The sequence below is a fragment of the Rhipicephalus microplus genome, chromosome 2 (genome assembly GCF_043290135.1).
Source record: "Rhipicephalus microplus isolate Deutch F79 chromosome 2, USDA_Rmic, whole genome shotgun sequence".
Classification (NCBI taxonomy): domain Eukaryota; kingdom Metazoa; phylum Arthropoda; class Arachnida; order Ixodida; family Ixodidae; genus Rhipicephalus; species Rhipicephalus microplus.
Genome location: NC_134701.1, coordinates 115743985 through 115766200, shown reverse-complemented (window position 1 = coordinate 115766200; position 22216 = coordinate 115743985). Strand labels below are relative to the sequence as shown.

General features: G+C 46.1%; 1 protein-coding gene across 1 annotated transcript; it reads right to left on the bottom strand.

Moving 5' to 3' along the window:
* Window positions 1-9829: 9829 nt before the first annotated feature.
* LOC142791031 (uncharacterized) lies at window positions 9830-10444 on the bottom strand. The gene has a single exon (XM_075885401.1). It carries the CDS (start codon window positions 10442-10444, stop codon window positions 9830-9832), a length of 615 nt encoding a protein of 204 aa, XP_075741516.1.
* Window positions 10445-22216: the final 11772 nt, after the last annotated feature.

The window sequence follows — 22216 nt, the reverse complement described above, 5'->3', positions numbered from 1 at the left end:
AATTGTTCTAGTGTAGATGCACTTTTTGTAAATGCAATTTACATTTGAGTATATCAAAGCTCTAACAGTAACACCAACAAAACCACTTTTGCAGACATAAATTTGTGAAATGTATATAAATTGCAAGGCATAAACGATAGGAGAAATGAATACGTATGGAGTGAATATCCATCTTTTTTTAATTTTTTATTTTTAAAAAAATGCTCGAGCAGTCGAATACCTGGACGAAAATCAATTTTTCATGATACTTTCACTTTAGTGTACATTTCAGTAGAGAATACACGTGCGCTATTGTTTGCAACACTGCAAGACGGCTTTGATTACATATAAAAATGAAAACAATGTGGGCACTTCAAGGCATTTTTGCCGATGCTTTCCTAAAAGACGGCCTACCGAAGTGGCTTATTAGTTTCGTCGCTGAACACGCCGATTGCTTTATTTCAGAAAAGCTTATCACATGAAAACTACTGGCGCCCGATACATATCTTTTTGAAAGAAGATATTCACCTTCAAGGTGACAAGAAAATAATTTGCTATCAAGATACTGCACGAATTATTATATTTTTACACACACATGTATCCCTAGAATATTTATAAACTCTTTACGTTGTTGCAACAACCCTCCATGTGATGCTCTCACTGAAGGTAGAAGGTGATTTCCATGCCATGCAACGCCAATACTTTACGGAACAAAGCAGGACAAATGTAACACAAAAGTGTCTTGTCGGATGACTGAATCCCAATATGTCTTATGACAATTAGTTAAGCATGCGAAGAACACGTTGAGATTTAGCAGCGCCGTTTTGGCCGCCTTGCTGACGTATAATGATATTCTGACTCTCTGTATGTAAGAGGGCAGCTGGGGTCGTATCCGGGGTATCGGATTTGCCAAGCTGACGAAACAAGCTTACCAAGATATATTTATGCCATTCAACTCAGGAGAAAACACACAATTTGATGTAGCCACAATATATTGTGTTGCAATGAATGAATGTACAGGTTAGTGTTTCAAATGTTCGCACTACGATTTTAACTGTTAAACATGAGATGAGTCACACTTTGCACTTGTTCTAGGACAACTGTGTCACCAATAGCTGAAACGTCATCTCACCGTTCGCTTCCCACCATCATCATTGACATGAATGGTCCAGTTTCTTTGTCATGACCAGTGCTGAAGGCCTCGTAAAATAATTGAAATACATTAACAATGAATTCCATTCAAACACAAAATTTTTGCAGCTCCTGAACAAAGAACGTGGCGCGAAAACGCCTCCATGTTTTCAAAGTTGAGTCTTCATCACATCAAGACATACGCATGTTTGAAAGAGATAGGCAGAAGTGAACTCTATTACGAGCACTGAATTGCCGCCGCAGGAACAGAAATGTAGTATGTGCTGAATAAGTATGGTCATCGCAGTTTGCGAAAAACTGCTTTACAAAGTATCATGGCGTTTCATAACTCACACAAAGTGAGCCGTCTTAAATACATGACTACGTGCGTTTATTTTTCTTTGTTCGAACTTCTTCCGTAAAGACTGTCAGTAACGCCCGGAACAGATCTCACCACCATGCTTCAAAAGCTTCAAGATTGCCTCAAGCTTTTTCTGTAAAGATTACGTACAAAACGTGAATAGGCTATTTTTCCGGAAGCTTTCATGAGCATCAACGCTAAAATCTACAACAACGCTTCTACAAATCGTGCAATGCCTTATTTCAGACTAGATTATCTACAGCCAACACCATTTTGGCCGCCATTAGTGTGCAGTACAAATTTCTGTAGTTTGAGGTTCCATTTAGGGGGCGAAGGCTCAAGTAACTGAAGTTTCACCTAAAACACGACAATTAATGTCTTCACGGGGCGCCTGGAAGACGTTCTGCTACGCTCATGATGCATAATCCCCTAGATGAACTGACCCAAGCCTTGAAAAACGGCGTTTGAACCTAGTTTGAGTACCAAAAGTTAACCCTGATAACGCGGGGCACTTTTCGCACAAAGTTATTGCAATTTTATGGAGCGTCGTCTGCAAGGAGAGCACCGAGGCACTGCTCGAGGACGACGCGCAGATGCCGAAAGAAAACATGGCGTGCTTTACGGAAGAGACTACCAGGCTCTTGCATCATGCAGGCCCTGTCATGCCAGGAAAACGTCCGCTTTCTTATTCGAAGAGTCAATCAAGCTATGGAAGGAGTCAAGCCCATTGCTTGAAATATGCGGAATCTATCACAGTCCTGTAATTCCTGTCGGAGACAATGACGACAAAGAAGGTGGTGGAAATACGCTCAGGGTAGTAAAACCACCACTTACTCCGATACCAGTGCATGTTCTCACCATGGACTCTAACGAGTTGTGCGAAATCATCCGAGCTATTGTGCAGGAGTAGCTGCAGAACGGTGGACTTTCTCCACGGAATGAAATATCGTCATTGCAGACTCTGTGCGATGGGAATTTTAACAATCACTGAGTGTTTCTCCGCCAGAACCACCATTGATTCAAAGCTATAGTTAGCTGCTGCTGCTCCCCTTGCAATCTCCCCTCCTCGCCCACGCCCACTTCACCCTTCTGCGAAAGGACCAAGTGTCTTTCGATATTACCCTGTATCTCTTTGTATTTGAGCCTAGAAACTTACTTCACACATGTTGTAGTCCATACAGAGATTGACTTCATGAACTTACGCTCTACGGAAAAGACGGAAACTGTTACGACTCTTTCGTCGAGTGGGCCGGAATTAAAGATTGAGGATGAGGCAAAAAACGGTGTGGCAATCACTGTTTCTTCACAGTCTCCTAGGCATAAATGAAAAGCTATAGAACTGATAAAATCATGTTTTAAGCATGTAGCATTTCCTAGCGAACTCAGGCTGCCTTAAGCGTGTCTATCTATCTATCTATCTATCTATCCATCTATCTATCTATCTATCTATCTATCTATCCGTCTATCTAGCCACATACGACTTTTAAATCTCAAAGCTGTATCAATCATGGGATCTATACCATAAATTTTATGGCACAACATGAGTGTATGACGAGCATAAGTGACTAGTTAAAACACGAAAGTCATGATATGAATGTCAAGAATGTCATCATTTAAATGCCATGGTCTGGCTGCTCTTATGGTGGTTTCGTTCACATGAGATATTGCAAAGCTGTTAAGGTACGACATGAATGCATGGCGAAAATAGGTGGCAGGCCCTGGCGTGGAATCATGACATGTATGTCATGTAAGTCATGACTACACGGCTTAGGCTCATGAAGCGTTCGTGGTCGCTTCGCTAGCTTCACATATACAATATTTGGTATCACGTTACGTGAATGTACGACTAAGTTAGATGACACACCCTAACATGATAATCATGACATGCATGTCAAATAAATCATGACTGCAGGGTACGCTCATATTGTGCTGGCACCCGTTTCGCTACCTACATATATACCGAATTCAGTATTACGTGACGCGAACGGCCGACAATGGAAATTTCACGTCCTAACATGATAACCATGACAGGCACGTCATGAAATATATGATTACATGCTACGCTCCTAAAACGCTCGCGGCCGTGTCGCTCGCTTCACATATAGCAAAGCTGGTGTTACGTGAAGTTAATGGATCACAATTGAAATTTCACGTCCAAACATAATATTCTTGACACGCATGTAATGTAAAATATGACTACATGCTACGCTCATAGTGCACTCGCGGCCGTTTCCCGAGCTCCATATAGACCGAATTTGGCATTACGTGACGCGAACGGTCGACGATGGAAATTTTACGTTCTAACATGATAATCACGACGTGCATGTCATGTAAAATAGGACTACATGCTGCACTCACTGTGCACTCGCGGTCATTTTGCTAGCTTCATATATACCAAACTTGTTATTACGTGACGTGAATCGACGACGAACACAAATGCCATGCGCAAACATAATAATCATGACCTGGAAGTCTTGTACGGCATATTTTACATGCCTACCACTGGGGCTGGTATTGCATGCGTTAGTTATGCCCCTGTTACGCGACTATAAACAACATATCTGCAACTTATCCCTATACCTGAGTGCTCATAACATTTATGCTTTTGTTTACTGTGTACTACATTCATACGCCTGATAACTTTGTGTTGATTTTAAAATGACATATCAGCAATCCTTATTTTTGCTTCGCATATAACCCACTAGCGCAGTACGTATTATGGGAGTCAGAAGCCTGCGCAGCGGGCACACAGTGGCCATCATTGCCCAATTTTTTTTATTTTATTAAAACGCTACAGGGTGGATGGTCTGTTTTTATTTATGAAACAGTCTTGAGCCTATTGAGTGCTTATACCTGGTCCACTCTATACACTAACTTTAAGCGTAGCTGAAGGTATGATGTAGCGTCAATACGCATTTCTTCTAAATTCACGATTTCACTTCAACTGAAACAGAGTGCCTGTTACATCGAAATTGAGATTTGCATGTCATCTGATTAATAAACCTGACACTTGATAGTGAATTGCCCGAGGGCGCGCAATGATTCAATAGAGCTTGCTTAGTTGTAGCCATAGATACATACTGTTTTTTTTTCAACTGGTATGAAAGTCCTGCAAGCATCCCTGCAACCACAATCTTACTTTCTCAGGATGCCACGGCGCATGACATTTTCTCCTAGCGGAAAGTTGTAGACACGTCTCTTCGTCTTGGAGGCTACCCGTCTGGTGATAGCAGTTGGCTGGTCTCCTACCTAGCCCTACCAAAACTACCAAGGGAAACACAGGAAAATTGAGGAGGTGGATTGACGTTTGATCGACATTCCTACTGCATAGGGTCTTTTTCCAAAAGAGTTTGAGGACCTTGAGCGGCGCCAATGTGGCATACTTGATTTTCCCAAAGAACGTCTGAGCATGATTATTTCTCTGATCCTTTATTTTTTACATTAACACCAACCTCTCTTAACCCGGCGTCCACGACAGCTTCGTGATGTATTTCCTTCCCGGATATGTTGCTGCGAACTATTCACTAGCAGATTGTAAGAAAAAAAGAAGGAGAACTTCAGCTGTGTGCCATCCAACCAGTGACCCCCAGCGCGCGACGCTAATCACAGAGCGACTTTTCAACAAAGTAATAACGGCGAGCCATATAATAACGGCCGTTTATATACACTGTCAATGGCTGGCGGTCCTCACAGCTCCGAAACATCCACAATTTTTAGTATTCTGAAGCGAGATAGCACCAGGGACGCGCGTTTAGCGCTAGCGCTCTAAAGGTTAACGTTCCGCATCGACCCGCGCGTCTTTGTGTGCGAGCGCCTCCACATGGCGTGGTCACGGTGGTTATAAGTGTTTTATAGGGTGATGGCTCACTGGTGCGCACTTACCTCAGAATTCAGGTGCTTCGTACCTGCTGTAATTTCACGGCAAATTGACTTGGAAGTTACAGTAGTGAAAGTGAGCACGAACCTCCATTTACTCGCTGCTGAGGTCGCGTTTACGAACGAAACGCGCTGCTCACACATGAATCAAGAATTCTGACAGTTGTTTGTCAGCGCTTGTTCAATATGTCGCATGCCCGCTGCTAATATTGAGCCGCTTGCCATTCTTCACGAAACATTGCAAGATATTACTGTAGCATTTATGCCATCGCCCTTGTGGCTAACCAATGCACAACGAATGCTCAACTACCTCTGCGAGGAAACACTTCACTTTCGTAATATAACAATTCTTAAAAAAGAGAAATCAGCCTTGTTTTTCGCATTTGTCAGGCATTGCGGCTGTTGCCAATTCGCACGCCCACATTTCGCGGGTTAGAGGATACGGATATGTGCCCCACTTGATTTTAGGAAAGGAATTCGTGAAGTATGCGCCAGTATTTTTGCGTTATTTATGCCATGAACAAACAATTATGCTTGTAATACAGTCTTGCCTTCCTATGCCAACAATAGTCACTACAAAGTTTTAGATAGATAGATAGATATGCAGGCTATATATAATTGCATATGATGTATCTGTTTATGTTGCTTTCACTCAGTAGGAGACGCAGGCTATGCTTTTCTACCCGTCGAAAAATGCACCACCTGAATGAGGAGGTCCACTGCGACTATCCAAAGAAACGTTATAATAGAGAGAAGCTAATTACACGCTGGTGTTCACAAACAACTCCCAAATTTACTGCCCTAATTTTACAAGCCCTCTCAGCTACAACAACCACAATTTAGAAAATCAAACCAACAAAGCTGTTAGTGCAGCAGGCGAGAGACCTATTCGTTGTTTCTGACTACCCGAGCAGTTTCTTGTCTCAAGAATAACTGAGAAAATAGAAAATCCTTAGCAATACCTGTTATATTTCCCCGCCACGGTGGTCTAGTGGCTAAGGCACTCGGCTGCTGACCCGCACGTCACAGGTTCAAATCCTGGCTGCGGCGGCCGCATTTTCGATGGAGGCGAAATGTTGTAGGGCCGTGTGCTCAGATTTGGGTGCACGTTAAATAACCCCAAGTAGGCGAAATTTCTGGAGCCCTTCACTTCGGCGTCTCTCATTATCATATGGTGGTTTTGGGACGTAAACCCCACATATCAATTACCTGTTATATTGAATATTGTCGGAGAAAGCCGTTGCGCATGGTGATTTCACGCAGAAAAATACCAAACTTCAATGCACAGACACGGCACTTGCAAAGAAGGAAATAACATATAACGATTACTTTCAAATATTTGAGAAGCACGACACAACTATGAAACCCGAATCGAATAATTCAAATTGCAACAACATCAAAAAACAGGGGCAGCACAAAATTTTTTGCATTGGAAACGGTGACAGTATGGAGATGGGAGTTGAGCACAAGAACCGTGCCTTCATTTCTCCTTACACTGAATGGGCGTTATAACGGCCAGTTGTTCGCTTGAAAAGACTGCCCGAGCCTAGCGGGACCACCAGTCACTTTCAATGCCGAACGAAATGAGGCGTCGTGTTATCGCTGATAAACCACGCCTTGCCAGTTTGGGCTGCTGGCATTTTGTTTGACTATATATAAGGTGAATTCAAAGAGCAGGCATCCAAATTCACCTTTAATTTACTGAGCCGCTACATCTCTTCGCTCTTTCATAGTTACATGCTGCAGCCACCAACTGATATCTTGTTCAATATAGCCGAGCACCAAGCTATTTTATTAGGCCAACCTTGTGTTCTAAGACGCCGCTAGTGAGGTGGATCCAAAAACATCATGCAACAAGTCTGAAAAGTGTAAACATATTGCTCGTTCACGATGACACTGAGCTTATGCAGTCACACATTTACGAAGGACACAGCGTGCAAGGCGGAATACGAGGCAAAGGACTCATGAACACGCCCATCGCCTTTATATTAACAATGAAATTTAAGTCGATGCATGACAATGATGATAATAATAATGCTTCCGGAAGACCTTAACTTGCATATAAATAGTATAGAACGAGTGATTGTCAGAGTAATTACTACTGGTAAGAAATACCAATCATCGCAGTAAATAAAAAACTGGAAAGTGAGTCAATCCTTTTTCCGCAAAATTATTTCATTAAATATTTTATTATAGAGAAAATTGTTTTTTAGAAATAGTGTCCAGTTGTACATATCTATTTCTAAGATGACTAAAACATTCTGACAACCCTGTAGGCATATTTTGCAGGAGATTGCGCCACTGCGAATTGTACTTGTGAGAAAACATCGTAGACAAAATATTATTAGCTTTCTTTCCTTTTGCTGTTAGACTTTATTTTACTTATTTTCCACTCCATCATTCTAAGGTCTATTCACCATACTTTATTCAACGTAGTGAAATGCAGCTTGCTGTGTCAGTGGGAAAAATTATGTCATCACGATTTACAAGAGTATAAGCACCTACAAACAAATTTGTATTGAAGCTCTTGGGTTAGGTTGGAATGTCTTGTTATAACATCCAAACACTTGTCGCGAGAATCAGTAGTTTTGAGATGACCTGCCTATCACAGTGAAATCATGTGAAACAAGGCCTTTGGATGTCACAAAGCCTTATGAAGTCAATCGAATGGTGTACAGTATCTTGTTTCAATTTCAAATCAGCCGTGTGTTTGGAGTAATTCTCTCATCCAAATATATAAAAAACATGTAAGTATTGAGAGCGGTGAAATTGATGCTATGCGAATGAATGCATTTTCTCATATTTGGAGTTATTGCCTCTGGTCACTTATATGTAGTCATAAATTGTGGGAAGGGATACCTTATGTGCAGTAATCTGGTACGCTCCTAAGAAGCTTACTTTATACGTGATGTAGCTGATTGTAATGCAGTTTGCAACTCTCTGACTCTCGATGATTACTTGGCTGTGTTCTGTTCTAACATGAATTCAAATCCTAAATTTAGCCGGAATGATGTATCCGAAGTAAAAGCAAGTATATAGCGACGGAAATACCGGCGGCTATTGTTGTTCTGGCGTCCAGCTCGGCCACATAAATAATCATGATTTGGGCAACTTGAATCAGCACCATTCCACATTTGTTTTGCTCACAACTAAAGGTGCTGGGCGAGCTTATGCGGCAGTTTCTTTAAAGCTGAGAAACCAAAATCTTCTTGGAGGATCATATCATTAAGCGAAGATTGTGAAAGTGTTGTGGTAGCAGCGTTGTCGGAAAACACTGTGTGAAAGAGAATACAGAAATGCGGCTCCAGAACCGCACCTGTCACACGGTTAGTTGTATGCACTGTCTTTCAATAGCTTATGCTCTGTCGATCACGAATTTGTTAGAGATCAGCAATTTCTTACTGTAGGAGGCTGCGACCAATGCGGCCCTCAGTAAATAAGACACGATAACGCATACCGAAACAGATTCTGCTGAGCTCGGCTCAACGTCGGCAGAATGACAAGGGATGTGGGGGGAGTTCAATAGGGTTCGGCACTGTGTCAGACAGGGATTTCACAGGGAATTTATTTTGGGATTCACAAGATTCCACACGCATTCCACTTATCCCGGTAGGATATGCATAGGTCAAATTTCAAGCATAGAATATCTTTTTCCTCTGGTCTAGGCACCTGCCAAGTGACCTTGCACTAAAATCCTGGGCTGTTATTCAGTTGTCTCGACACGAATGTACTCAGGAAATATTAATGGGCGCTGATAACAGTGGTTACCTTGACTGTAACCGTATCTAGGTACAAAACTTGTTCAAAGAGCATGTATACGTAACTGAAACAGTTGTAAATTATTTGATTGCATTATCTGTCATCACCATATGAATTCGGGTCAATCATGAAAAAAAACATTTAAAGAAGACATATGGACAACCAAGCTAACAACCCTTCGTGTAAGGACTGCATTGCAAAAACTGATTACAGTCCTATTGAGGTACATAAAAATATCACTCGCAAACACCGCTAGATCTTTATCATTGCGATAGCAGTGAAAAAAGTACGTCACCAGTCAGAACTTGGTTTATTTTTATGATTTAGTACAACCCACCCCTTATGTAACACCTCGTTGAGGGGTCTTTAAGGTAATAAAGTGAAGTGAAGTGAACCTGGATTGTGTGCTGGTTGCTTTGTTTGTTTCTAGCATTGCTTTACATACAAGACATCCTCACTTTAAACAAGGTCGGCATGAATTAATAGGGGGTTGAAGTATTGACCAGAGTTCACAAGCGTGGGATAACAAAACTCTTATGTTTCCGCATCTGAAGGTTCTACAACAACTGCCCCTGAATCGGGGCACACATACAGTTTCCTTGCTTCTTTCGGGCGAGAGTGTTTTTATCGCCGGCGCCCGTGTTTGGAGGCATCGTCGCGACACGCAGGCACAGAAGCGGCGCCGACCCGTTTCGCCCCCCCCCCCCACGCAGATAGGAGCCGTCAGGTTTGAAGACGTTTGGGGACCCGCACCTGGCTTCCAAGACGGGTGGTGTAAGGTGCGAGCCTAGGCGTTGCGGGCTGTTGTCGGCGAATTACGGGAGACGTGCGGGGGTTGGTAGGCTCCTGGGAAAGGAAGTATGATGGCTTTAGGTGGTCGATGGAAACGCATACATCCTTTCCACTGATTGGCAGGGTGAATGTTTTGTCGTCGCGACAGATGACTTTGTAAGGTCCGGAGTAAGGCGGCTTGAAAGATGCACGTATGGTGCCGTCGCAGAGGAAGGCATGCGAACAAGTTGCCAGGTCCTTAAACACGAACGGGGTCGGCTTGGAGTGGTCAGCCGCTGGTGAGGGGCGCAGCGTGCCCATTGTGCGACGGAGTCGAGCGACGAAGTTTGCAGGGTCCGAGCTGGTTACATCAGAGTTCGGAGCGGAGAAGAGTTCTCCAGGTAGGCGAAGCGGATCCCCGCAGACGAGTTCCGCGGGTGTGGCTTGAATTTCTGGCTTGAAAGTTGCGCGCAGACCGAGAGCGACAGCGGGGAGAGCTTCGAGCCAGGTTGAGTGAGGGTGGCGCATGATGACTGCCTTGAACTGCCGATGAAACCGTTCAATCATCCCGATGGCGCAAGGGTGGTAGCTAGTTGTCTGTGAACGCTCGAACCCGGTGGAGAGCGCGAGGAGCCTGAAGAGTTGAGATTAGAATTGCCTTCCTTTCCGGTTGTGACTCGACGAGGAGTGCCGAAGCGTGAAACCCAGCCGGAGAAGAACGCTGATGTGATGTCTTTTGCGGTGATCCTTTCGAGTGGCCACACCTCGGGCGAGTGTAACGATCGATGGCGGTGAGGCAATAGTGGTAAAAGGCGGCTGGTGGGAGGGAGCCAGTGATGTCGATGTGGACGTGCTGGAACCGTTTCGTCGGGAGGGGGAATTCTCCGAGTGGCGACGTGGCGTGCCGGGTGATTTTGGCGCGCTGGCATTAATTGCATGTGCGTGTCCAGGTGCGGCAGTCCCGTTACATTGAGGGCCACGCGTACCGGTCAGTCACGAGGCGTGTAGAAGCTCGGATGCCGGGATGGCTGAGGTTGTGTAACTGGTTGAAGAGGCTTTGACGATGCAAAGAAGGGACGTATGGTCTCACTCGTCCTGTTGATATGTCGCAGTAGAGAGCGTCCGTTGACCCAGTGATGGTAACTTTCAAGTTGAAGGGAAGAGCCATTCTCGAGAAGCTTCTGGAGTTTGGTGTCCGTTTTCTGAGCTTCGGCGAAGGCGTCGGTTGTAACGGTTGGTAGCTCGACAGCCGAGACGCCAGAGAGTGTGTCGGCGACCACGTTTTCCTTTCCGCTGATGTGGTGGATATCTGTGGAGAATTGAGCGATGAAAGACAACTGGTTCTGCTGGACCGGTGGAAGTTGTTCGCGGCGTTGGGAGAAGGCGTAAGTGATAGGTTTATTGTCAGTGTATAAGGCGCAGTGCTGTGCTTCGAGGATGTGGCGAAAGTGTGGAACTGCTTCGTAGAAGGCAAGGTCTTCTCTGTAGTAGGGTGGCCAGGTCGTCTCTGCAGGGGGCGAGGTTGCATCGCCGACTCTGCCGGAAGGTGAGGGTGGCTTCGGGGAACAGAGTTTCTTCGAGAAGAACGCCAAGGGGCGCCAGCTGTTTCCCACACGCAGCATGAGAGAGGCTCCGACGGCGGTGCTAGATGCATCTGTTAAAAGACCCAGAGGCGCCTCTGGCTCGGGATGGGAGAGCAGCGTATCATTGTAGAGGGCAGTTTTGCAGTCTTCGAATGCTTGCGTTACGGCTGGGGTACAAGTGGCAGGATGGTCGCCGCGTTGGCCAGCCAACGCATCATAGAGAGGGGCCTGATATGTGGCCGCTTTAGGCACGAAGCGCCTGTAAAAGTAGAACATGCCCAGGAAACGGCGGAGGTCTTTCGCTGTGGCAGGCAGCGCGTAATTTTGTAGGGCCTGGAAGCGGTTAGGCAAGGGTCTAGTTCCTTCTGAAGAGATTCCATGGCCTAGAAACGTGACAACGGGGGCGCCGAGCATGCTAGCGTGCTCTTCTGAACGTTTATAAGTAAGCAGTGTTCGTCGAGACGCTGGAACAGTTGACGAAGGTGTTGGCGATGTTCCGTTTTCTTGCGGGAGAAGATCAAGGTGTCGTGTAGGTAGAAGAAACAGAAATCCAGGCCTCGGACGACGTCGTCAATGAAGCGTTGAAACGTTTGCCCCGCGTTGCGGAGACCAAAAGTCATGCAAGGGAATTTGAATAGGCCGAAAGGCGTTATAATTGCGGTCTTTGGGACGTCATATGTGTTTACAGTAATTTGTGTGTAGGCCTTTACGAGGTACACCGCTGAGAAGATAGTGCTGCCATGTAAGCGATGTGCAAAGTCGTGTATATGACGGACGGGGTACCTGTCGGGGACGTTGCGGGCATTGAGGGCGCGATAATCTCCACAGGGGCGCCAGCCATTGGTCTTCTTTGTTACTAGATAAAGCGGTGAGGCGTAAGGTCCCTCCGAGTGGCGGGCAGTACCTTCACGGAGCATGGCTTTGAATTCGGCCTGTGCGATTCGTAGGCGGTCCGGGGCTAGCCGACGGGTGTGGCATGAGACCGGGGGGCAGGGAGTAGTACGAATGTAGCGCACGGTTGAGTGGCGCACCTCTCGCGGACGCCCGCTAGGTCGAGTCAGGTCGGGAAATTCTGTGAGAATGTCATGGTGTGGCGACTAGTTTCCAATGGTGAGTGCTTTGACGTTAGGGTGTTGGGTGGTCGCACGCTGGCTTGGCATGGAGAGGCCTGTTGTAGTGTCGATAAGTCGGTCATATCGGCAGTCAGGTATAAGATTGTAGTATGCCAAGAAGTCGGACCCGATGATCGGCTCTGTGACGTCGGAGATGACGAAATTCCGTGAAAAATTTCGACACAAGTTTTTGAAGTTGATGTTAAGGTGGAGCGAGACGTAGGTCTTAATGGTCGAATGGTTAGCCGCGCTGTGCTCAAAGGACATGCAAAGACGCTTATCACGCAGGAAGGTTCGGGGAAAGCAACGGATGTCGGAGCCACAGTCGACTTTGTGACTTGGTCGGTGACAAATATGCGATGACCTCTAAGTTTGCAGCTCGCGGCCGTCTCTACGGGCTGCCATTGAAGTTTCCCTGACGTCCAGCTGAGCAAGGTGGTTGACATTCCCGGGCTTCGTCCCCGAAGCGGCGATAGTAGTAGCAGGGGCCGTTATCATTTCCGTGCGATGAAGCGGCGTTGTTGTCTTGGGTTTGTGAGCGTTTTTGTAGATGCAGTTTCGGGCTTTGCTCCAGGCGTCTTTGAAATGAGTTCAGCTGACGGGTGATTTCGTCGACACGGTGCGCGAGCTCGCTGCTGGGCTGTCGGGTGTAAACAGCGTTGACGGTGAGAGGCGATGCTGACAATGAAATCTCGACAATATGATCGGCGATGTGAGAAAGCTGTCCAGTGGCAGATTCGGCTGCACCTATTGGATGGCCTGCGCATGTGAGGGTAGACGCTGAAGCCAGATGATACGGAGGAGGGAGTCATCGACCTGGGTGCTGCCCAATAGGTCACGCATGTAACGCAGGAGCTGCGATGGCTTGCGGTCACCAAGTTCTTCGTGCTGGGGTAGGTGACGCACCTTCTCGTCTTGTGAAGGTGAAAGCCGCTGGATCAGTTCCCTCTTCTCGTGTAGGTTACGGTCATCAGCCGGTGGATTTGCAAGTTTATTGCGAATCTCAGCTGCATAGCGAGAGTCTAAATGGGCGACGACGTAGTCATAGCGCATCCGGTCCTGGGCGATGCGTGCCGTGGAAAACTGCACCTCGACTTGAGCTAACCACACGTCAGGCGCCTCTGCGAAAAACGGTGGAAGTTTGACGGTGACGTGACAGATGTCCGTGTCGGTGGCGGCCACAGCAATGGAGGCGCCCCAGATGGCAGGGACCGCTGGAGGGAAGTTAAGGGGGGCGTGGCCCAAGTGTAGTGGTGCACGGTCATCGGACGAGAGTGCTTCCTTTTCATTGCGCTGCTGCTGTTCCCGGAGCTGCTGCTCTTGGTTCTGGATCACTTGCTGCTGTGCCAGCAGTTGTTGTGGCAGTTGTTTTACTTGTTGTTGAAGGGCAGCAAGGGTTGCCTCGTCGGCCATGGCGGTGCGGTACGTTCGTTTTCCGGGTAACCAGATGTGGGATAACATAACCTTAATGTTTCCGCATCTGAAGGTTCTACAACAACTGCCCTTGAATCGGGGCACACACACAGTTTTCTTGCTTCTTTCGGGCGAAAGTGTTCATATCGCCGGCGCCCTTGTTTAGAGGCATCACCGCGACGCGCAGGCGCAGAAGCGGCGCCGACCCGTCGTTTCGCCACACATCTCTGTACAACCAACTCTTTATGTAACACCACCTTGAGGGGTCTTTAAGGTAATAAAGTGAAGCGAAGGGAACTTGGATTGTGTGCTGGTTGCCTTGTCTGTTTGTCGCATTGCTTTACATACAAGACATCCTCACTTTAAACAAGGTCGGCATGAAATATTAGGGGGTGAAGTATTGATCAGAATTCACAATCCTGTCCTTGAGGTTGCGTGGTCGTTGGTAAACGGCGCCAGGAGCGAATAGAATTGCCCGTTGCAGACATTCACGTTGTGCCAGTATTTTATAATATCCTTTAAAGATTTCGTTTACATCGAGGAAGTTCGTACTGTAAGTTGAGCAGAAGTTTGTCCTTTGCGGATCTTTCGGTGATCGCTTCATCAGTGAGGGATCGCGTTCAGTTTTCTAGCTTTCCGAACGGCGTTATCAATTACAGGTGGGGGGTATTTTTGTTTATCGAGCATACATTTTAGCCTTTATGAGCTCGTGTCAAAATCAGCGTATCTTGAACAGATTCTTTTAAACCAGTGAGCCTAGCTGTATGTATTACTGTTTTTACAGTGGTGTGGGTGATCGCTTTGATAATGTAGGTATTGTTGTCGATTCGTTGGTTTCCGATAGAGGGTTGTAAAAAAGTTTGTCTTCTTGGATCATCATGGTAACTTGAATGAAAAATACAGTGGCTTTTGAGTCGGTGCGTGTGAACGTATAATTGGATGTACTGCCATCAGCACCTTTAACACGAACGCTTCACCGCGTATCCTGCAGCAGCTTGATTGACCCTGACACCACGTACGTTTGGGTTCTGTTGCCAAGATTCTAACCATACATGCCGACAAGCTATCCAAGACTACCGAGGTACTATTTCGGCAAAAGTGCTCAGCACTTCGCGGATGGGATCAATAAGCCTAGCCCTGGCCACGCATCCATGTGTTCGTGTTAAAGGTGCTGACGGCTGTACAGCGTTGTAAGTGTCGATAAAGCTGAGAAGTTCACCCTCGCTGTGGGTCCAGATAAAAAGCATGTCGTCTATGCATCTTCTGTATAGTAGCAGTTTCACGGAACTTTTTGCAAGAAATTCAGATTCTGGCTTTCTCATAAATATGTTGGCGTGATTGGGTGCCGTTTTAATGCCCATAGTGGTCTCACTAGTTTGTCGAAAATACTCTCGGCTAAATTCAAATCCATCAATTACAGACCCCCCTTGTCAAAGTTGCAATGGCTGAAAAATCTGGGGTGTTAAGTGGTCTGTGGTCGGTGTACGTGTTTTTAATGCAGCAATGCTGTCATCGTGAGGAATATTTGTATACAATGATGACACATTAAGACTAAACAAGTACAAGCTTTTTGGCACACACAGACCTGCAATGTCTCGAAGAAAATGTGTGGTGTATTTTATGTACGACGCAAGAGTGTATGAAATGTGGCTTATTAATTTGTCCATGTTCACCTATATGGGTTCAGTTATTGGACCTATGCCTGATATGATTGGTCGACCTGGGTTACCAGGCTCATGAATTCTCGGGAGGATGTAGAAGCGACCTTGACGAGGGTAGTGGCAGACGACACAGTGATGGCACCTACCCGTCGCCTTGCGTTCTACACCGTATCACGTCTGAGACGAGCGTGCACGCCCGTCTGAGAGCCGGCGTTTTGTTTTCAAGGAAACTGCCAGATTGCACTCATGCCTCAGGTGTGACGTAAATTGATGCGCTTGTTCGCCTTCGCTGCACGCTCGAGGCACTTTGCAGCACCTTCGGAATACCATTTACCGATTTTCTTGCCCAGAACATCAAATAAATATTTTGTTCACTCTCTCCACACGCAAGACTGTTGTCTTTTGACGACATTTGTAGATTAACATGCAGATACGGGGCCGTTTTTTATCTGCTTATTAACGCGAGCGCACTTCCGTGCCCCTTGTCTTCTTTTTCTTCTCCTTGTTTTCAGCGAGTTTCCATGGGGACATCAATAGGAACAGTACCACGAAGGGAGGCTTGAACGGTACTATGCAAGAACGGCACCTCGGACAGTGACAGGCAGGGACAACGCCAGCCACTCGTCAGGAACGTCACTGGGGAACCGCAGCCTTCGATAGGTGGGGCTATGCCCAGCCTAGTTGCCTTCAGAATCGTCGGAGCCGGGATGTGCCCCGGACCTGCTGAGTCGGATCGAGACGTCGGGACGTGGCCTGCTGCTCGACCGCCTGAAGCTTTTCTCTGCCACTTGCCAAGAGATCTCCGTCGCTCGAGATCTCCGCTCGATCCCCACGCACAGCAATGTCGTCCTTTCCCGATCGGCTCTCTCGGATATAGGGAATAGTCTCTTACCACACCGGTATTAAAGTCCACGTCGCGTTTTCTGCTATGACAGCGACTATTTCTCTACTGCTGGGTAGCTACCGCGTTTTTGCGAGTGATCTTAAGGCAATGCTTGTCTCAAGCTGCAAGCTCTTCTGGGAGCGAAGAACAGCACGGGGCAGGTGCAAAGAGAAAGGCCGTGTCGAAGATGGGGGAGGCAGACCGTCCATACACGAGGAAAAGAGGGTTGTAGCGAGTCGATCGTAGTATCACAGAAATGTAGGCGAAGGTGACAAACAGTGAAAATGTTCCAGTTTTGGTGGCCATGATTTAAGTACATAGATATCCTGTCAAAGAGGGTGCGTCGGAATGGCTCAGTATGGTCACTCGTCTGTGGGTGGTAGGTAAAGCTGATTTTGCGTGCTGTTAGCGCGCCCGCGGGATTTTCTCGAATACCTTGGAAATGAAGGCTTAGGCATGGTCACTCAAAAGGTCGCGAAGAGCTTCGTGAAGCAAAGTGATAGAATGCAAGAAAAAGCCGGAAATATTTGGGCTGTTAGCAAGACGAATAGGCGCAGTTTCGGCGTATCTTGTTAAATGGTCGAGTGCAGGGACGATCCAATGCTGACTGGAAGATGTCAGGACAAATGACCATATAAGTCTGTTCCAATAAACTTGAAATGAGTCGGTGGTCAGAGAAGATGATGAAGAAAACCAGTGGGCGAGGATGTGGATCGCTTACGGAGCTGACATGACGTGCAACAGGCCAGGTATTTGACCGCTGTTTTATACAAACAACGTCACAAGCAGCGGGTCTTGATGCGGCCGTAGGACTTGTGGAAGCCCTAAAGGTCGGCAGCAATATCAATGCGAAATTATTTGGAAACTTCAAAATGAATGCAGCTGGGAAGGACTGGCAGCCCGCTGTTACCTGTGGAATGGTAAATATAGTGATAGAGCACACTGTAATCGTGGCGAAAATGTGAAAGCCGGCGTCACAAGCAACTGTTAGATTGTTTACTGACACCAAGAAGATGTCACTGCATGCCAATAACTTATTTGGTGGAGCCACTTTGATAGCAAAGGCGTGATATTGTTAGGGTCCGGTTCAATTCGATCTTTCGAAACGACGTGACAGAGAACATTGTTACTTTTTCTTGGCAAATATACACTTTATGTATTTATCTGAACGCCAGCCTTGGAAAAATACTGAACTACCTCGTTTAATAGTAGACTATGTTGAGTGAAGTTTGATGAAAAAGTAACAGAGGCCGGTCTTTCATATTAGGCCGCGAATAATAGCATCAATATTGCACTCGAACATGGCGCGAGCATTGTGTAAACCAATTGGTATTGCATCAAATTTATAAATGGCTTCTGGCGTAGCACATGCAGATTTGTTTTTCTTTTTCATCGCCGTTCACGAGAATTTGCTGATAGCCTGATCGTAGGTCAAGGCTCGATAAATGTTTCGCCTCTTGAAGCTGCAAACAATCATCGATTCGAGGCATAGGTTATACGTGCTGGCGTGTGATCTTATTTAATTCTTGGTAGTTAATGCTGAACCGAACAGAGTCGTCATTTTATCTTGCTAAAACGACTGGAGATCTCCAAGAACTCTAAGTGAGCCATATTATATTTCGTGGCAGTATGTCGTTCACTTCTTTTACGGCGAATGCTGTTATGAGATAAAACTCGGGTCACGCGTGGCGCTGTAGTTGTCCACCGCCACCGTCGCTTCCACCACCGCCACAGCCACCGGGGTGCGTCACCACTATCGTGAAATAAGAAGAAAAAAATCCACAGTGGGGCTCGAATTTGAGGCCACTGCGTGCAATCCCAATATGCAAGCATTTAGCCATGCTGGTGCTTGACACTTGTTCGCAATGTTGCCTCAGGCAGGCTTGATGTCGGGAAATGAATCGCGTTATTACGATTAATATATCGTTTTAGAATACCAAACGAACAACGAGGCCTCACACAATGCGAATAGCGTAATGAGTAGGTCGTGCAATGCTCCAACCCACCACAAAAGGTTGTTTTTGATAACCTATTAACCGCGGCGCATACCCACTTCAGGCATATTTCTTTATCGTCGTCAGCCACTGCATGAAGAATTGGCACAAAATTATTTGCAAGTGTTTAGAGAATACAACGCCTCTCTGAAGAATGACGAAAAATAGCATAGCAAATGCTCGTCTACTACGGAGTCTTTACTATCATTAAGTCCGTAGTAAGGGCCCAGCAAGTGTGTTTGCAGCACTTACCCAATAAAAGGGCTGACTGTGCTTCGCCTTCCGCACAGGCCTGGCGTTTTTTCATTGTCCTGAATGCGGAACACCTTATGAATGAGGCGCATCACACGGGAACCATCAGTTTAAGTGTAGTGTGAAACCATGGAAGTCTGGCAAAGTGTTGTGGCACTGCTTTTATGGCAGCCATTGTGCTTGAGTAAACGGGCCACTAGCGCTTGTAACTGTGAAGGCGTTGCAACTGAAGCGATGACAGCCCCAAAAAAGGAATAACTTGAACTAGAAGCTGTTACTTGTAACGAAGACGGGCGCAATGCCGCGATAAATGTTAATAGAAAGGTGTCTATTATCGGCGCCATCCTTCCGTGGGCAACAACATGAATTGTGCAGGTGTTGAAAATGGGCAGAATAGCGCGGCCACAAGAAAACCAGGAGAGGTAAGAGATGACAACATTTTCAAGTGAATCGCAGCGAAAGGAAGGTGCACCAATGCATCACTATTGGCCATTTGGGTGGATGTGACAGCGATTACGTGTTCAGGACCAGGGAGCAGGACGTAGTCTTCAACAACGACCAAACTGGAGATTAAGGTTCACAAGACCGGAACCAGTGCGTCCAATGTATCACTAATGTAAACAACGTTTTTTTCAAAGGCCATAACAGCGGAAGCAGAATTTACGAAGTTCGAACTAAGGACAAGTTTATGAACGCATATTAGCAACACAATGATCTCAATATGGTGACGCATGCTATCGATAAAATCGCGAGCCGTACACTGTTCATCTGGCTGAATCCGCATATATTTTTTAACCATGCAACAGAAGTGCCACATGAGGTGTTCTTACTTAATGAAGCCGCGAGCAGAAATCACTACACAAAACAGAACTGGCTGCACTTAGCCCCGCCTCAGTGGTCTAGTGGCTAAGGTACTCGGCTGCTGACCCGCAGGTCGCAGGTTCGAATCCCGGCTGCGGCGGCTGCATTTCCGATGGAGGCGGAAATGGTGTAGGCCCGTGTGCTCAGATTTGGGTGCACGTTAAAGAACCCCAGGTGGTCGAAATTTCCGGAGCCCTCCACTACGGCGTCTCTCATAATCATATGGTGGTTTTGGGACGTTAAACCCCACATATCAATCAATCAATCAATCAACTGGCTGCACTAGTGACAAACCAGAGCTTGCATGGGAATATTTTTGTAGGTCAATGACAACCTATTGGCCCGGCGAACAGTAGCAATTTTCTAAGGTTTACGGGATAAAGTTTTCTCTCCAATAACTGCAATGCGTAGTTTTCTGAAAGTGCATCTGAGGCGAAGTGGCGATGTGGAGTGGTTGTAGGTCGATGAAGAACGTCGTCTGGCGGGCTAGTTGTCCTTATGGTGACGCGGGCACGCTGGAGGAGACGGACACTAATGCTGCTTGAACGGGTAGGTGTCTGGATCACAATGATCGGTTTTTCAGAACCGGTCTCACTCGAACTCTGCCTAGCCTACTCATTCATCCTGCTGGCGGCGGCTGCCGTAATGACAAATGTGGGCTAGGATGCTCGAGTAAAAGCAGGCATAACAGGATCGTGAGGATGCGAGGTTGCATCAGGCATTCCACCGCATACAGCAGCCAAATAGCCACAAGCGACATCAGTAGACCCAGATGCCTCGACAGCAGGCCTAATAGCAACAATTGGCGCGTATGTGGGCATCATAATTTGAGAGACAGATGCTGTAGGTGTTGTGATGGATGACACAGAAGCGTATGGGAGCATCAGGTGGTCTGGCGGAGGGACCGGCGCTTTCGGTGTCGCCATTTCCTCCAACTCCGGCAATGACTGCAAGCTATAGTACGCAAGCGAGTGAATCAATAAACGTACCTAGTCACGGCAGTGTTATTCGCCCTCAGGGGCACTATCATGATAGACGTGCGAGCTAGGGCCATGGGGGTTGTGCCTATTTCCTCCCACTAATTATCGAGGAACAGTGAAACTCTGCCCTACACATTTATACAGGGTTAGCCACGCCAGCTTTTATTATCAGCCTAAGGCACCTGATGGTGCATTCCAAGAAGAGTTCACTTCGGTCTTCACCTGAACTAAAACCATCGGCAAAATTCAGTCCATTGCTGGAAGCACATCATTCTTGTATTTTTAGTTTTCTCATCTTTTGTCAAATATTTTCTCTTTCAGGCTTCGCTGGGTAAAAAAAGAAGGACTAAAATACCACGCTGTTCCCCCTACCCTACTGGTAACACCTTGGCCCTCCTATGATTATCGTGGTTATATAGGGGAAGTGGCATATGTATAGGCAGCTGAAATAAATGTCTACTTCTATTCTTATACCGACCGAGTCTGAAGTGAATTCATAAAAATCATGTGTGTTAGCTTACGCAAGAAATTTCGCATCACATTTCCACGGTTGGCAAATTTATAAGTTTTCAACAATATCTGATGTGTTACTTGGTGCATCACTTATTACTACTTGTGATCTTTTCTCCCATTGTTTAGGTTATTTCTATAGGTTAGGAGATAGCTCAAATATATGTACATTCTTGATCAGGGTGCAGTTGGGACGAGAGAGCACTTATGGCATTCTATTTTCCTGAGAGCTATCTCTATAAATGTGTCCATTGTTGCAAAAATACACATCACTCTTAGCCCACAAGTCATACTGGAGTACTAGGTACTTTATCACTTTACTATACGGAGCACGATCATAAAAAGGTTACCGTTTTATGAGAGAGTCATTGATCTTATTCCCACAGCGACTTTCGACTGTTCATTCTTAACGCTATACACTGCACCATACCTCCAACAAATCAGCTTCTGCGAATTTCTCAGCAATTCATGATGACTACATAAAAATACGTCATATGAAGGAACCCCTTGAGTGGAGGACTCTATGTACTTTCGTCCTACCTTATTGGTGTACTAGACAGAAGCGTAGTATATACACAAGCATCAATCTATATACGCATGGTTCGCCATTTTCCTTCTTCAACACAATAATTTTCGAACCTCTATGACGAGAAGGGTAGCAGTATTATATATATAGAAGAAAGAAATAACCTCGTTTTTATGGTTTTATCGCATCCACTGCGCGGCTATGACAAACACCATTCGCTTCGATCTTTGCTTTGTGAATCATAATATTTTGTTAACGTGATGGCTGGAACAAAATAGACAAGGAAAATTAATCGAGATCCGTTTATAGAGCGCAGGATATGTACTTGTGTATTTTCGCAGCTCTATCTTTTGTACAACCACGCAATCACGACAAGGGTTGTGGCTGCAGCCTTCCATTTTCTCTAAGTGAAAACGTCCAGCCGAAAGCTAAAAGGGCAGGTCTTGGCATCGATCCCGCCACTTCTCCTGCTTCGTATTGAAAGCGCTTAGCTGACTTTCGCGTATACGTATGTATCTGTCTGTTTTTTTCTATTTGTTGCAACTTACTTTTCCCTCGTACTGG